Source organism: Triturus cristatus, chromosome 4_1 (genome assembly GCF_964204655.1).
Source record: "Triturus cristatus chromosome 4_1, aTriCri1.1, whole genome shotgun sequence".
In the NCBI taxonomy this organism is placed as follows: domain Eukaryota; kingdom Metazoa; phylum Chordata; class Amphibia; order Caudata; family Salamandridae; genus Triturus; species Triturus cristatus.
This window is the reverse complement of record NC_140585.1, coordinates 1,211,913,667-1,211,932,235: the sequence shown is the minus strand read 5'-3', so window position 1 is coordinate 1,211,932,235 and position 18,569 is coordinate 1,211,913,667. Positions and strand designations below refer to the sequence as shown.

Below are 18,569 nucleotides of genomic sequence, written 5' to 3'. Positions count from 1 at the left end.
AAAGAGAAAACAGGTCACGTGACCTTAGAGGAGGATGATGAAATCACAAAGGTCTGATGCTGGAAAAGAGCTGGAGAAGCAACGGGTGACAGTGAGAGATGTTCCTCCTCAAGTGTACCGAAGTCAGTTGCCACATTGTCAAATGCCTTGAAGTTGAATGGCGTGACTTCTAATAGCGCTTGAAAGCAAATGGTGGGAACATAATGCTTCAATGACCTTTCAGAATGGCGGTGATGTTCTGCTATCGATCTGTTCTTCAACGGAAAACAGGTTGGTGAAGTTCTCTTTGCCAATGTCAAAAACGTAGACATTGAATGAGACCACCCAAGTTACGATTGGTGGTACCTTCTCCTCTATTATTAACTGGGCTTTCTCTCCTTGGTTCTTCTGTGGGAGTCCCATGGAGGGAAAGGCAGTGTTCAAGTGGGAGCACATGCTTCCCTAGAGGTTTCCTCCTCATTTTTTCTCCTTAATAAGCATGTTCTTCTAATTCCCACTTAGCCTAAGGCCCTCACAATTTGTGAGGATCCTGTTTAGGATGAAGCCTAACAGGCAGCGCAGCTGTCTGGTTTCACCACCGACATCTTGAGGACATTCGGAAAGCTTCCCTAGGATTGTATCCCGCCCATTGCATACCATTGGCTTTGTTGTTTGTAACTCACATTTGCTTGCTTTCTATTTGCTGGCTTTATTTGTTTTAGGTTGTCTAGCTTGAGTTTGTCCCTTCTCTTGCCAAAACCCAATTTACTGTATTCGACCACTAGTGCTCGATTTCTGTAAACAGGCATTTAAATCTTATCATCACATCTGCTGTGCTTTCAAAGACTAATGCCATAGGTCATGCTCTGTGTACTTGGTGTTTACTTTTTTCTCTGACTTCAAAGTAAGTGGATTTATGTGACAATCATGCTGGCTCCGGGGTGCCCTTAAGGAAGGCTGTAGGATGGTATTTGTTTTCTAGCACATACGATTTAAATGTCTGTAAATAAACTGTGCAGATATTTCAGAAATAGAAAAGCCCAAATAAAGTAAATTATTTGGTAATTTTAAAGTGTGTTGGAAACAAATATTTTAAAAAGATCGAACCAAATCAATACACAAGATGATGACATTTCCATACATTATTGTTTATGAGCTGTATTCTTTTATCCATAAAACTCTATGTCTGTGAATATGTAATGGTGACTAATTGAAGCAGAGGTGTCTGTAATGCAACTGTGCTACAGTACCATGCATATTCTGCTCTACACCACTCCTGTCTACGCCACTTCATAGTGTGTGACTGAACTCTACTCTGCACGACTCCACTCTATGCCACTTCATTAAACGCCTCTCTACTCTATACTAATGCACTACTACGCACCACTGCTCTCTACACTCTGCGCCACTGTATACCACTCTAATATGCAACACTGCACCCTATGCCACCGCACTGTACGCCAATGCGCTCTACACTGCACCACTCCCCTCAGCACCACTGCACTCTACACCAGTTTACTAAAAACCAATGCTCTTTACGCCACTGCACTCTACGCCAACCACTCTGCACCACTGCACTCTGTACTACTATACTCTGCAATACTCTACAATACTCTACGCCACCATAAGCTATTCTGCAAAATTTTATGCCACTGCACTCATTGCCGTTGTACTCTAAGCCACTCTATTCAACTCTGCACCACTGTACTCTATGCCACTGCTCCTACGCCACTCTACTCTCCACCACTCTATGCCACAGCGCTGCTAATTTGGAAAAGGGGAAAGTGTTGGTGACAATGTTGCTTGATTTTTAACTGTTTTTAAAAAAAGGCTGGTTCTAATTTTAACCACTTTTGTACTTTTGTGTACGTTGTGCAGACCTTGGACGGTATCAGCAGGGTAGAGTAGGTACTCCATTTTTCTTGGTGGTCTAGTCTTTAGCACAGGGAGGGGGATAAATGTGCAGGCTGACGCGACCGCGCAGCGCTGCTAATTTGGGAAAGGGAAAAGTGTTGGTAACAATGTTGCTTGGTTTTTACTGTTTTAAAAAAAAAAAGGCTGGTTCTAATTTTAACCACTATTGTACTTTTTTGTACATTGTGCAGATCTCTGATGGTACCCGCAGGTTAGAGTGGGTCTGCCATTTATTTTGACGGTCTAGTCTTTGGCACGGGGAGGGGGACAAATACATAGGCAGACACTAATGTGCAGCGCTGCGAATTTGAAAAAGGGGAAGTGTTGGTAACAATGTTGCTTTTGTTTTTTACTGTTTTAAAAAAAGGCTGGTTCTCATTTTAACCACTTTTGCCCTTTTTTTACGTTGTGCAGACCACGGATAGTAACGGCAGGTTTGAGTGGGTCTGCCATTTTTCTTGACGTTGCATCCTTGGAGCAGGGAACGGGATAAATGTACAGGCTAACGTGACTGCGCAGCACAACTGATTTGGAAAAGGGGCAAGTGTTGGTGACAATGTTGCTTGGCTTTCAACTGTTTAAAAAAAGAAAAAGGCTGGTCCCATCTCGGATCCCTGAAGGGGTGCGCGTTCACACTAGCTCTATGCGCAGCTACACAATCCCTTCTAGGACGATGGGGCACAAGCGTGATATCACAACATATGGACTGGCTTTACAAGCTGTGGGATCTACTGGGGATGGAGAAGCTCACAGCAGTGGCAGAAAACTAACTCCCACAATTCGATAAGTTGTAGGGACCCTGCATTAGATACCTCAGTGGGGAATTTAGGGAGCTGACGTGCCCGATGTACCTTTGAATACTTTGCCTAATACCAGAAGAGACACCATCCACGGAACAGGCTTCAAATACTTAAAGTGCAGGGTGCAGTCTATATTAGCAACACTCAAGAGAGGAACCCTAGCGTTTGACTCCTCATAACACCCAGGAGACAGCCCATCCACTACTCCCCTTTTCACTTGCTTCCTTCCTCTCTTTCAAATATTATGGGGTTTTTATTTTGTTTTGGTATGTCTTATTTGCGGCATTTCTCTTATTGCTGCCTCACCGGCCGTTGGATGTAGGTGAGAGTATTTGTATTGTCTTGCTGAATATACCTACTTTAAACAATAGCATTATTTAAACATAAAAAAAGGCTGGCTCTTATTTTAACCACTTTTGCACTTTTTTGTATGTTCTGCAGACCTTGGATGGTTCCCGCAGGTTATAGTGGGTCTGCAATTTTTCTTGACGGTCTAGTCTTTGGCACGGGGAGTGGGATAAATGTACAGGCTGACGTGATCGCGCAGCAGGAGCGCCTAAGACAAGCCAGTGTGGGGTGAAGGTCCTGCAGTCACACTTAATTTTAGTTCTTAATGTAGGAAGAGGATTTGAGCTGAGCGATGTTATTTACAAATGGGTGTATAATTCCTCATTTTGATTTAGGCCTCTTGGATCCAAAGTCCTGAACATGAGGATGTGTTTTGATTCCTTTTGGCGTAGTTTTCTGAGACGATCGCCTCCTCTTTCAGAGATTGGTATTTGTTCCAAGGCCCAAAATCTTAGTGATTCCCATTCGCTGTTATGATGTCTTTCCATGTGTTTGGCGACTGTGTTTGTCCGATCTTTGTGAATTATTGCACGCATGTGTTCCAAAATGCGTTTTTTGACTTCAAATATGGTGCTGCCAATGTATCTTTTGTGGCATGGGCATTCGATCATGTAAATCACGTAGGAGCTTTTGCATGTTAGATGTTGCCTTATCTTCCATGTTCTGCCTTTTTGAATTTGCACTTCTTTCAGTGGTGTTGCTATTTTACAGATTTTACATTGTTTACACGGCCAGAACCCCTCTCTCTGTAGCCATGTGAGTTTCTTTGTGTCTTGGAAGTGGCTGTGGACTAGTTGGTCCCCAATGTTTTTCGATCTCCTGTATGTGATTTCTGGGTGGTCTCCTATGATCTCTGCCAGTGTGGTGTCCATTCGTAAGATGCCCCAGTGTTTCCTGATGATTTTGTTCAGTGTTTTATTTTCTGCACTGTATGTTGTTATTAGTCTGATTTTTTCATCTGTCTCTTTTGCCTTTGTTTGATGAAGTATCATTTTTCTATCTAGATTCAGAACTCTATCTAGACATTTTGTCACCACTTTTTTGGGGTATTGTCGTGCCAAAAAGCGACTGCTGGTGATGTTACTGTTTTTGGTGAAGTCTTGTGTTTTGGAACAGTTCCGTCTCAGTCTCAAAAATTCCCCATAAGGGATGCTCCATTTGAGATTTGTATCATGAAAACTTTGCCCATGTAGTATGGCATTTGTCGCTGTACTTTTTCTGTGCAGGGTGGTTTCAATCATGTTGTTTTCTATGTAGATCTCAATGTCCAGGAATGTTATTTTTTCATCACTTATTTCGTAAGTGAATTTGAGATTCATGGGAGAATTGTTTAGTATCTCAAAGTATTTTGCAAAATCTTCCTTTGTACCATTCCAAATTATTATGAGATCATCAATGAATCTCAGCCAGGAAACAATTTTGGTTCTCCATTCATAGTTTTGTGTGTTCCATGCTATGTGTTTTTCAAACCAGCCCATCGTTAAATTTGCATAGTTTGGTGAGAACGAAAATCCCATGGCGCATCCCTGAATTTGTTTGTATATCTGTTTGTTGAACAGAAAAACGTTGTTGTTGATGCATAGTGAGATCATTTCATTGAGCATTTCATTGTGTTCTCTGTATTTGATGTTCCTTTTGCCTAGATAGTGTTTACAGGCTGTTGTGCCTATGGAGTGTTCGATATTTGTGTATAACGACGTCACATCCATTGTGATCAGTTTGTAGCCTGATTTCCATTCTATGTTCTCCAGTTTTTGGAGTAAGTCTGTTGTGTCTTTTAGGTAGGATGGTAATTCTTTCACTAGAGGTGACAGGAAGTAATCAATATAATTGGAAGTAGGTTCCAGTAAGGAATTGTTTGCGGAGACAATTGGTCTCCCCGGCGGTTTTTCCTTGTTTTTATGAATCTTTGGCAGACAGTAAAACGTGGGTAACGTGGGATGTTTTTTGTCCAGATATTTTTGTTCATCTTTGTCGATTAGGCCCTTCTCTTGCCAGGTTTGAAGTAATTTGTTCAATCTATCCTGTAGCTCCGTTGTTGGGTCTTTCTTTAGACGTGTGTAACATTTTGTGTCTGACAATTGTCTCTGGACTTCCTCCACATATTCAGTCTTGTTTAAGATGACGATGTTGCCGCCTTTGTCTGCCGGTTTGATTTCGATCAATTGATCATTTTGTAGATCTTTTAGTATTTCCTTTTGTTGCATATTGAGATTGTTTTTAAGTATATTTGGTGTCAATCTGTAGAGTTCTTCCACTACAGTCTCATGGAAGAGATCTATTTTGTTGCCGGGTGGTAGGATTGGATTGAATTTAGATTTTAGTTTTAATCCACTTTCACCTGCCCCTGCCTTTGGTAAAGCTTGGTATAGATTGGTTAGGGCCTCTGTTTCTTGCGAGACTGTGGTGGTCGATATTGTCATTAATGTTTCCATTCCGTGGATGTCTTCTGCCAGTAAAGGATTGTCTGTTTGATCAATATTTATTGGATCAGTCCCTTTACGTTTTTCTGCGTAGATTTTTGCCAGTTTTAACTTCCTGGTATATTTGAACAGATCTATTCTAGTTTCAGCTACGTTCAAATGAGATGTAGGGCAGAAATTTAGGCCTTTTTTCAGGACTTCATTTTGTATGGGAGTCATGACACGCGAGGATAGGTTTATGATGTTTAGTTCTTTATTTGTGTCCTCTGTGTTCATTATTTCCGTAGCGGTCTCATTCTGTCTCTTGACCATGTGTTTGTTTTTGCCTCTCCCCTGTCCTCTCTGGCCTCTTCGGGCCTTCCTCTTCCTCCTCGATTCCAGCCTCTTCCTCTCCCTCTTTTTGTTTGTTTGTTGCTGGCGTTTTGCTGTTCTAAGGCTAAACGCATCTCCATTAAAAAATTGGTCTTTTTTCCGGTTTCTGCAGTGGGGGGTGTGTTCATTTCCCCTTCGCTGATGTCCGCGCTTGATGAGGAGTCAAAACTGGATGTCTCTTGGGTATTTGCCTCTGCTTGTGGTTTTCTCTTTCTCTCTTGATGTAACTTGTTGAAGGTGAATATTCTACCTTCCTCAAAATCCGCTTTGTCGCGTTGAAATTTGATCTGTTTCCTCAGTTTTACTCTTGCTTCATGTTTATCCAGATTTTTTAGGATATCTGATTTAAGTTTTTGTTGTTCCTCCGTTAGAGTTAGTTTGCCAATTTCTTCTTCCACATTTTTTAATTCATCTCTTATTATTTTGAGGGATTTATCGATGTGTTTGATTAGGATGATGATTAGGCCAGTTGAGGATTCCAAGAGATGTTCACCCCATTCTTGGAGGAGTTCTCCACTTGTATCCTGATGGCTGGGCATTAATGTCAGGCGTAATCCTCGTGGGATTCGTTTCACTTCCACATACTTCTGTAGTGTTAGTAGTTCCCACCATTTGTTGATTTCTCTTTTGGAGAGTCTTTCCCAATGTCTTAGTTTGTCTTTATTTGTGTTTGTTGCAGTTATTTCACCCCTTTCTGTTCGGTGTTGTGGTAAGGATGTGAAAAGATTAGGCATGTCCGCTATTCTTTTTGCTTCTCTGCTTTCCATGGCAAGTTGGTTTGTTGGTTTGGTTGTTCTTCACCTTTCCTAACTACGAGTCCCAGAATCCCTTGCTGCGCGCTGGCCTTTTCACTGGAGATTTGCTGTTGTTATCTGGTTAAGCGTTTGGTCTCTCCGTGAGTATAACGCGCAGTTTACCTTGGGATGCTACAATGTGTGATTTACACTTGCTCTGGTACGCTTTTGCTCGCTCTAAACAATTGACATTGCGTGTTTGAGGACAGACATAATTTGAATAGAGACGTGAAGACGGAAAGATGTGATTAGATTTCTTACCCGGTTCTTCGATGGTCCGGTTGTTTGCCTGTTCGCTTCCGCGATTTGATATTCGGCTTGATACTTTGTTGCCATTCAGTTTCTCATCGCTTTGATTGAGGCTGGTTACCGTTGCTTTCCCGGTGTATCTGAGCTTCCAACTTTCCGTGCCGTCTCGGTTGCTTGCTCCTTATGTCCGATGTCACACAAATCCAGTTGTTTATTTTGCTTGTGTTGAGCGAGGGCTGCCTTGCGTCTTGAAAATAGAAGTGCACAGGATGGATCCCTTTGTGACGCCGGCGCTCAGTTTTTCGCGCGGTGCAAAATCCATACGACAGGATCCAGTCGTTTAATATTTCAAAGTGGGTTTCTAGTCCTTTTATTTTCTGCACTGTATGTTGTTATTAGTCTGATTTTTTCATCTGTCTCTTTTGCCTTTGTTTGATGAAGTATCATTTTTCTATCTAGATTCAGAACTCAAAACACATCCTCATGTTCAGGACTTTGGATCCAAGAGGCCTAAATCAAAATGAGGAATTATACACCCATTTGTAAATAACATCGCTCAGCTCAAATCCTCTTCCTACATTAAGAACTAAAATTAAGTGTGACTGCAGGACCTTCACCCCACACCTAAAAACCTCAAAAACCTCGTTGAACTGGAATATATACTCACTGAAGAGTACAGAACTGTAAAAGATCATCACATTCATTATTACAATTGAATAATGAAAACCGATGGGATGATGAAATCCATGCTCACCAGAGAGCAGAAAAAATCAACTAAAAAACCTTAAGCATCATGAATAAACTTCGTTTATCATGAGTCCGCATATGTATAATTTAGATCAATGAAGAATTAAATTTTTGAGCACTGTTTAAATATAATTTTTCACTGTATATAAACTACACTGACCACAATGCAATTGGTAATTAAACAGGAAATGCCAATATGTCAAACATAAAAGACAGACATACAATGTAACCATATCCCGTGATCAAGCCTCCGTGAAGAGGTGAAACGCGTTGGGTTTTTGGCAAGAATAAAGACCTTTCCATTAAATTACTACGAGTGAGTGCAATCCTTTTCTAGTCCAAAAGCCAAAGGACTAGAAACCCACTTTGAAATATTAAACGACTGGATCCTGTCGTATGGATTTTGCACCGCGCGAAAAACTGAGCGCCGGCGTCACAAAGGGATCCATCCTGTGCACACACACACACACACACACACACACACACACACACACACACACACACACACACACACACACACACATATATATATATATATATATATATACTGAAAAAACCATAGGTTTCAGGGGCGTTATAGTTAGCTGGACTTTTCACTCGTACAAAACCATTGAAATTCCCCCGTTATAGTTAGTTCAGCTAACTATAACTCGCGCGCCCGCAATGCACTGCTGATGACATCACATATTACATCACTCATGACAGGGTCAGTGACATCACTGATGACATCACTGATGACATCACTGATGACATCATCCAGTGAATGTGTGTTTTTCTGAAAATTACATATGTTTTATATATGTATATCTCAAGGTCGATGGAAGAATAAATGGGTATATAAGTGTCTAAATGGATTGTATAACTGACTGATTAAGTGCATCTTAGTGAATGCATGGCTTAGTGAGTAATGTTTAAATATGTAAATATCTGTATCAGTCTCTCACTTTGTATATAGGTGGCTGCATGGGTTGGTGAGTAGCTACATGAGTGTCTATATAGGTTATTAGTTGTTTTTTTGAGTATCAGTATGAGTGTCTGTATGGTTCGGTGGGGGGTATTACGTAGTGCATAGGTGCATGAATGAGTGGCTCACTGTTTGTATGTGTTGAAGACAGCATGTGTGCAGGACTGTATGGGTGGATGAGTGTGTGCATGGGTGTGTTAGTGAGTGAATGACTGTCTCAATAGTGTCTTTATGAGTAACTACATATGTTTTAAACTAGTATATGTGACTATTGGTGTATATGTGAGAGTGAGAGATTGATAGAGTTCCTGTATGAATAAGTATGTCTTTCTATAAGTGACTGTTTAAAAGACTAAGTATGTGTAAGTTTCTGTAGAAGTAAGTGTGGTGGTGTGTGTATAACTGTATATGCAAGTAAATGGATGTTTGATTCTCTATTAGCATGAGTGACTATGTGTGTGAGTAACTCTATGGATGAGTGGCGTTGTGTAACAGGATGTATAGGTGTATGAGTACATATGATGAGTGAGTACATGTATGAGTGACTGTATGGGACTGTTGGTGAATGAGTGGATGTGTATGTGGATCTTATAATTACTGAATAGGTTGTTGTAACTGATATTGGTATGTCCATTGCTTTGAAAATTTTAGTTTCTATTTTTGAATGTGTGTTTCAAAGGTTATATTAGGGGGAGAGGAGGTCTGCCACTCTATCACAAGGATGATGTCATCAGTGATGTCATTTGAGATGTCATCAGTGATGTCATGAGTGATGTCACTGACCATGTCATGAGTGATGTAATATGTGACGTCATCAGCAGTGCATTGCGGGCGCGAGAGTTATAGTTAGCTGAACTAACTATAACGGGGGAATTTCAATGGTTTTGTACGAGTGAAAAGTCAAGCAAACTATAACGCCTCTGAAACCTATGGTTTTTTCAGTGAATTTCTAAGGTTTTTTAAATGCTAATTCCTAACTATAACGTGCCTGAAACCTATGGTTTTTTCAGTGAATTTCAAAGGTTTTTTAAATGACGAAGAAAAGTGCAGGAAGAAGGATAACGTGCAGAAAGAACAAACAGAAGAGCAGAAAGAAGCCTTGTTGCAAAATCATCCTGTACCCTCAACTTTTTCAGACGGATACTGGTGGTAACTGAGTCTGACTAACCAGTCCTAGAGCCAGTGCTATGTTAAAAGACACTCAGAATACAGTGAAAACCCCTACAAATACTAGGGAACACTATGCGTTAGGGTCCCCCTGTGATCAGCATGACCTCCTCTGTAAGCCCCTAGAATATAATAGGGCAGGGGATTAAAACTACCTCTTAAAACGCGCCACAGAGCGTGTTTGCACACGTCACCTCAGGCCCCGTCCCTCACTTCCCCACTGTGTAAACACGCCCTGTGGCCGTTTTAAGTTGGGAGATTAAGTCCCCTTGAATCCTGAGGGTCCCTAGGGTCCAACTAGACCACTAGGTACCTCCAGTAAGCGCCACAGAGGTGCGTTGCAGAGAGATGTAAAAAGGGGCACGGCCTAGACCACCTCTCTGCAACGCAGCGCAGTGGCGCTTACTGAAAGCACCTGGTGGGCTAGTTGGCCCCCAGGGTCTCTCAGGATTGAAGGGGAATTATTTCCCCAACATAAAACGCGCCACAGGGCTTGTTTGCACATGTTAACTCAGGCCCCGTCCCCTCCCTTCACCACTGTGTAAACACACCCTGTGGCCGTTTTTAGTTGGGAGATTAAGTTCATTTGAATCCGTAGGGTCCCTAGGGTCCAACTAGCCCACTAGGTACCTCCAGTAAGCGCCACAGAGCTGCGTTGCAGAGAGGTGTAAAAAGTGGCACGGCCTGGACCACCTCTCTGAAACGCAGCTCAGCGTCGCTTACTGGAAGCACCTGGTGGGCAAGTGAGCCCCCAGGGGCCCTCAGGATTGAAGGGGAATTATTTCCCCAACTTAAAACGCGCCATAGGGCTTGTTTGCACACGTCACCTCAGGCCCCGTTCCCTCCCTTCCCCACTGTGTAAACACGCCCTGTGGCCATTTTTTAAGTTGGGAGATTAAGTCCCCTTGAACCCTGAGGATCCCTAGGGGCAGAATAGCCCACTAGGTACGTCCAGTAAGCGCCATTGCAGAGAGGTGTAAAAAGGGGCACGGCCTGCACCACCTCTCTGCAACGCAGAGCAGTGGCGCTTACTGGAAGCACCTGGTGGGCTAGTTGGCCCCCAGGGTCCCTCAGGATTGAAAGGGAATTATTTCCCCAACTTAAAACGTGCCACAGGGCGTGTTTGCACACGTCACCTCAGGCCCCGTCCCCTCCCTTCACCACTGTGTAAACGCGTCCTGTGGCCGTTCTAAGTTGAGAGATTAACTCCCCTTGAATCCTAAGGGTCCCTAGGGTCAAACTAGCCCACTAGGTACCTCCAGTAAGCGCCACAGAGCTGCGTTGCATAGAGGTGTAAAAAGGGGCGTGGCCTCAGAACACCTGTCTGCAATGCAGCTCCCTGGCGCATACTGGAGATACCTGTTGGGCTAGTTGGCCCTCAGGGACACCTCAGTATTGAAAGGGGAATTAATTCCCCAACTTACAACTGGCCAGGGGGCGCGTTTGCAGAGTGCTGCAAGGAGGGGGCGTGGCCTCCAGCGCGATACCGGTCTTTTTTTTATTTTATTTTTTTAAGGAGGGCTGTGTGGCCCCCCTTCTTTTTCTAATTTACTGGCCCTGGGGACCCCATCCCCCAGGGCCTGCACCCTAATTTTTTTTGTTGAAAAAAATTAATTTGGCCCACCCAAGGCCTTAATCGGCCCCGGGGACCCCAACCCCCGGGTCCGGCCTTTGTTTTTTAATATTTAAAAAAATATATATATTTATAGAAACATCTAGGACATGCTGGACAAACCGTATGTACCTATCACCATGACGATTTGCGTGATATTCATTAAAAGGCGACTATGCATAGAATGAATCTACATGGAATGTATTTACACCGATAGTGAAGCTCTGACGTGTCTGACGCTCTACCGTGCCTAATCCCGGCGCCCCCGCCGGTGGGTACTCTCCAAGTAGACACCCTTGTCGTTTATTTATACAAACATGGGTAGCTATTGACGGGCACATTTAATATACACGCACACCAAGCCATTCAAAGGGGGTTCAACAAAAATTCGACCAAACTATGCAAGAAACCCCCCTCACGGTTAATAAAACACTCATCCACCGCCGGATGTGTAATACTTTTTATTTTACTCTCTGGAAAGGAGACGAACCTCACTTGAGAGTCACAGCGTGCTCCTGGCTGAGCCCAATGCTGTGTTACACCCACCAGTGCCCGCCGAGTGCCTCACGCCTCTGTGTTGTATTCCACCAGCTAGTGCGTATGCTATGACACTCTCTAGCCCACGTGCACTGTAACACCACCCCGTGAATATGTCATGTCACACTTGCCTTCGCACGGGTTATATTGCCCAATCTAACGTGCCTTCCTCGTTGCCTATGTTATAACGCACAGCGCTATGCCATACATATTACAATCTGGGATCCATATCTTTGTCACAGTGCATATGCAACGTTACACTCCCCAGCACATATTTTATATTACAACTTTAGAGACTAGTTAGGTTACACAACACTGCCCTGTGCATATTACACTCCAAGGCACATATCGCATAGCACGCGCTAGTGCCTGTGCTATCTCGCGCTCTCCAATGAATCTGTCATTGCGCACAATGTATTGCATATTATATTTCACGCCCCGGTTCATCTTATATCACACTTTTTGGTGCATAGTTTATACCATATACTACATCTAGTTTTCATTTACAATCGTGCTCTCAGGACTATGTTTAACACTGCGTCCACCTACCCTTTTCACGGGCATTACATTTTGCGATGGGGGGTGGAGGGTCAGGGGGTGTTTCTGCCAAGTGAGCCCGGAGTCACAGTCACAAACGTCCTCTTCTTCCTGAATAAAAGTGAGATTATGCTGCATACTTGTTCATATTTTAAGTAGTTCGCACAGACACACATTTTAAAGTTCCTAATACCCACCTTCTCTGAACAGTTATCTTGCTGCCCCATCCACCTCCTCCCTATCCTCTGTTGTCTGAATCCACGGACTAGCCTCCTCCCTCCTGCCATGCATGGTCTGATGTGCTGCCACTGCCCTCCATTTAGCATGATGTACCAGTCCACTCCTCCTGCCCTCCATTGTCCAATTCTATGGCCCATCATTGACCTCCTGCTTAGCCTCTGTGCTTAGCTTGCTGCCCCTATTCTCCTTCCCCCTGCCCTCCGATGTCTTTGTGCATGCCCCTGCTCCCTCCTTTTTGCCCACCATGTTCCATGGTCCTGCCACTCCTATCTACTCTGAGTGTTCTGTTGAGCTGCCACTCCCCTCCCACCTGCCTAGCATTGTCAGATGACTGTAACCTGTCCCTGCCACCTCCACCCTCCCTGTCCACATGCCATGCCCCTATCCCCTTCCTCCTGTCCTCCATGGTCCATTTTACTGCCCCACCCTTCTGCCCTCCCTGGTCTGTTGTGCTGCAACTGCTCCTCCTGCCTGCCCCGTGCGGTCTGTTGTGAGGCCCCTTCCCTTGAACTCTCTTGTCTGTGCCCAGGTCCTGACCCTCCCTTCTATCCTCCATGGTCCTTTGTGCATGCCCCTGCACCCTCCTTCTTGACCATCATAGCCATTGTGCTGCCACTAACCCTCCCGCTTGCCATGAATGGTCTTCTGTGCTGCCATGGCCCCTCCCACCTTCCCTGTGTGGTCAGCTAGCTGCCCCTGACCCCCTCCCACCTTTCCTCCATGGTCTGTGTGTATGCCATCATAGTCTCATTGTTGCTCTCCATGGTGTGTCTTGTTTCTAGTGCCTATCCTGCCTGCCCTCCATGGTCATCTTGATGCTCCTGCCCTGCCCCCTTGCCCCCAGCCCTCTGTTTCCCTGTGCAGATCCCTATTCCCTCCCTCCTGGCTTGTCTGTTCCATTGTAATGCCCCTGATCCGTCCCTCCTGCCCTTTATGGTCTGTTATGCTGCAGCTTTCTCTCCTGTCTGTCCATTCTGGTCAGCTAGCTACCATTGGCCTCTTTCCCCTCTGTTCTCTGTTGTCCATGTGCATGGTCCTATCCCCTCCCTATTGCTTTCTATGGATTGTTGTGCTGCACTCCCGTCCCGCATGCGCTGTGTGGTGTATTGTGCTGCTGCAAACCCTGATGCCTGCCCTGTAGGGTCAGTTTGGTGCACTTCTCCATGTCCCTCCTGTCCTCTGTTATCCGAGTCCATGTCCGTACCAAATTCCTCCTGCCTACCATGATCCAATGTACCATACTTGCGAACATTTTGAACTTGGTAAGAGGGAGATTTTGAAAAAAAACTGGGGTATTGATTTTCCCCTTTGAGTTACATTGAAAAAGAGGAGATTGTAGACAGGAGACAGGTCAAATAAAGCCCATTTGAGCTTAAAAACATTGGACGTTTCCTGGCTGAAACGGGTCTGTTGGCATGTATGGTTGTACTACCACTGCCTCTTCCTACTGCCCACAATGGTCTATTATATTGCCACAGCCTCTCTTGCCAGTCCTGTATTGTTGGTTTGTTGCCCATGCCCCCCTTTCCACTGCCCTCCATAGTCTGTTGTGCTGCCACTGCCCTTTCTGCCTGCCCAGTGTGGTCAAATTGTTGCCTCTGCACTCTCCTACCTGCCTTCAATTTTCAGAGTCCGTGACCCTGGCCTCTGCCTCTCAACAGTATCCCAATGAACAACAGATTGCTAACATTCTATATTTATTACAAAAGTGTGGAACGACTGACGTCATCTTGATGTAATCAAAACTGTAATACCTAGAGTATTTCCTTTAGAAATTACATATATGAGAGGGTCTTATTTGCCTCAAAATTATGGTTAGTGCTCTAAAAAACTAAAATGAGGACATATTTTTTGAGTTTTCAAATAGCGACAAAGAACTTTCAAATTATTTGTAATCTTTGTTTTTTTATCCAGTTGACCACTTGATTAAATGTTGCACCTAGGGGAGAGGATATGGTGTTACTTCCAGAGCTGCAGACTTTGCAACTGGGGAACCAGGTTGGAGTTTCTGCTTCAGCTCAACATTCTGTGATTCTGGTCAAACCACTTAATCTCCCCATCTCTACAACCAAAATTAATTTGATCTTGTGTGATGTAACCAATGCTCATGTAAAGCACTCCAATACCTGACAAGTCTACACTATATAAAACTGCAAATACACAAAAAATAAGTGTTTTGCACACTTCTGTCATTGGGCTACATGTGGGCTACATCTGGGGGATATTTGTGCTGCATTTGGGCTCTTTTGTCTCTGGTGGCCATCTTGGGAGATTTATTTGTTATGAAGTTTCCTAATTTCCTCATTTACTGCAGTCTCCTCAGTAGGAAATGCTTTAAGTTTTTTACTTGGATTCCATCAAGAAGGTATTTAGATATGTCACACATTTGCCATAAATTCTGAATGTTAGCACTCTAGTTGCTTATTAGATCACTGTAGTAAAACTTCTGCTCACCAGGGAAGTCTGCTGCTGGTATTGAAAGTGCATGTTTCAGTCTGCATGTCAGAATTTTTTAATGAAATAGAAGAGGATTTGAGAAGACACTCAAAATGTGCCCTAATTTTTCTTTCTGCAGCACTAATCATACTTTCTATGGCAAAATGAACCCCCTCATTTTGTTCCTTTTTGAATTAAATGTTTTAAGAGGTACCACTTTATTCCAATCAAGATGGCTTCAGGTGTGCCCTATGTTTGTCATAAGTAGGACTGTTAGCGCTCTAGTTATTCTTTAGAACACTCTGGGAAGCTGCAGTAGAACACAAAGCAATCAACTGACAGTCTCTGCCCTTGTTGGATGTACAAGTTTTACTGAGAATGTCAGACTTCATTCTAACATGACTGAGAAAGATAATGTGAATTTACAGAAAATATACTCTCAGTTCACCTTCCAAACCTCTGTGGGAAAAGCATGAGAAAATAGTTTTCTCTCAAACATGATTCATGATATCACAGCAGAAGGCTTTTTCACATGGTACATGGTAAAATCACCTTAGAACACACCACAATTCCTAAAATGAGTATGGTACCATCAACAAATCTTAAAACCTTCTATTAACTGCAATGCTTTTTAATGAGGTGCTATCATGTATATTGGTCCCAAGATGGCTGCCAACACTTCTTGGATAAAGTGCTGACAGCCAATCAGATCTCACGATGAGATGTGTGGTTAGGCTCCGCCCAGATATATATGTGATTTTACTTTTGATTTTCTCAGGTACTACTGAACGGATTTACACCATTTAAGCAAAAGGCATGAGTCTGAACTGAGGACTACCTCTTTGCCAAATTTGGTGTAATTCGGTTCAGCACTTCGGGCTGTAGCTGCGTCAACAGGTCCTATGGGAAAATGCATGGGGAAAACGCGTTTTGGAACCCCCCTTTTTTCTCGGCCCCCGCTTGACGAATCACCGTGACATTTTCAGGATAGGAGCGGACTGGAGCTGGCCAAAAGTTTGGAAAATTTCGCGAAGATTCATCAATCGACGCCAACGTTATTCCAAATAGAATGTTGCGGATTTCCTATGGAAAATAGGTCCTAACTATAACTACCTACTGGCGACTGCCAGTAGGTAATATATATATATATATATATTGCACACAAACAGAATTATCCTGTGCTTATGAATCTTAGGGAGGATTCTTTGACTGACTGGACAACTATGAATGAAGCCAGTTTAAAAAAAATTTAAATCTCTCTCTTTAAGGCACAACTGAACTCTTAAATTGAGTTTGTGCTTTGAAATGGAATTATGAACTTATACTTATGGCTATTCCATAAAAATGCTTTGTGAGTCATTTAGAACAATCATTTCAAAAGGTATCACCCCAGTCCCCACAAAATTAGTATAAAAGGAAATGAGAATTTATTTTAATGCTAGTTTTGCATTGTAGGGATCTTCATTAAAGTCATAAACATACCTCCCAAGTCATTTTGCGAACATAAATTACACTTACAACTTACATCTCATTGTACTACTTAATAGAAATTGAATAGGGACTGCAAGGCAACTTTCGGTACAAGGTATGCTTCGATAAAGAAGCTGCTGGTTCCGTAAAGTCACTTTTCCGTGCATTGTGTTTCATGTTTATGTTTTTCCTTTATGCACTTTCTTTCAGAGTTTACATCTTCTATTGTTTAATCACAACGCACAGGCACTCATGCTGCAATGCTACCTTGTGCATTATTGAAGGTTAGAATTAAAACAAAATCTATGTTGTTAAGACTTTGGAGGTTTTTGTCCACAATTTAAAAATGGCTGCTATGCACCTCTCATGGATATAATGTTATATGCTGAAAGTGTAGTGTTTTAGGATGTATTCCTGCAGGAGGGAATAATTCAGGTTTATGACAATCAGTGAAGCTCCTATGGCAGAGAATATTGTCTCAGATTTTATTTTGGTTTGTCACCAAACACTACAACGAAGGCAATGACCAATATTATACTAAACAATTGTGTTTTGAAATCCATTAACATATATCACACTAAAAAGTATTGTACAATATGAAATCTCAACCTACCTATTCTTTGAATTACTAGATATTAAAGGGAAAAAAAGAGTAAATAGATGTAAGAAATGACAATATGTAAAAAAAAAAAAAAATGTAAATACATATGGCATACCAATCGAAAAGATCGCAATACAGAAAGGCCTTCCACATCCTGCAGGCCCAGCTCCATTAAACTGAGACTGACAATGAAGCCGTCAAAGATGTTCCAACCTTCTTGGAAATAATAATATGGATCCATGGCAACTAGCTTCAGGAACATTTCTGCTGTGAAAATACCAGTAAAAACCTGAAAAAAATAAAATTAACTACATTAAATGATCCTGCAGGAATACAAAAATTATACTTTTCAGCAATGCAGCATCTTCAGTCCCATTACTACCAAAGGCTGTCACCCTGATTTTGTTTTCCTCTGCAACACAAATCCAGAATTGCAGGTAACTCAACCCAAGCTACCCGGGCCAAATCCAAGCCATATAATGGACCTGGCATTGCAATGGCCCTCCTTTAATATTTGTTTTATTCCTAATTACTAAAGTTTAATGGTTTTACGAATTGTATACAACTTCAAGCAAACGTCCCAATTTTGCCATCACAGCATGGATACGTATTGACAATCCTTCCTGGACAGTAAGGGGATTTTATGTCATAGTCACAAAGTGCTACCAAAAAGTACTAGGTATACATGCAGCATGTTTAGTTTATGCATGTTTTTACATTATATGATCAAGAGAAAGTCCTTATGTTTGTTGATTTACATTTTCTTTTCAAATAAATACATGTACTGGGTAGATGGTAAACATACACAGCTGTTTAATAACTACACTTCACAACTTACACCGTAACATTTTAACAGTTTTTTAATACAACTTCAAAAGGCTTTTAAAATAAATGTAGGAAATACAGTACCTTTACCCTCAAAGAGATGAATTTACTGCTAAGTAAGATGTAAGAAAGATATTCTGGCTTATCGCATTTACAACCTAGCACAAAAGCTAAAATACTTGACCACATTTGAACATAAAATAATGTATTCTTCTGTTGGTATAGTGAAAATTGTTTTTTTTGTGATTCCAAATGCTGTCAGTCAATACTGCCAGTCTATTAGTTGTGCTGATTTACAGGTAATGGAGTTAAAAAGGAAAGAACGTATCCAAATGAAGCTTAAACAAGTTTCCCTGCGCCAGGTTGATACTAAAATGTATAATTTATGGGTATTTACATTATTGAAACCTGTTAGGCATTGAAAAATGAGCATAAATTTACTGGTTAGATACATGTGAAACTACACTAGTTTCAGCATAATTTTTTTCACAGACCCAAAAATAAATGTGGATAAACAGATGGAAATGTCAAAAAACATAAATACCATAAAGCAC

General features: G+C 42.3%; 1 protein-coding gene across 8 annotated transcripts in view; it reads right to left on the bottom strand.

The window, feature by feature from the left end:
* The window catches only part of SCN8A (sodium voltage-gated channel alpha subunit 8), an 828,048-nt gene that overhangs the window by 301,404 nt on the left and 508,075 nt on the right, over window positions 1–18,569 (bottom strand). For all 8 annotated transcript variants that reach the window (XM_085654551.1, XM_085654553.1, XM_085654556.1 and 5 more), the window contains exon 15: window positions 17,306–17,479. In XM_085654551.1, the coding sequence (XP_085510677.1) occupies window positions 17,306–17,479 (174 nt within the window). The remainder of the gene's footprint in view (window positions 1–17,305; window positions 17,480–18,569) is intronic.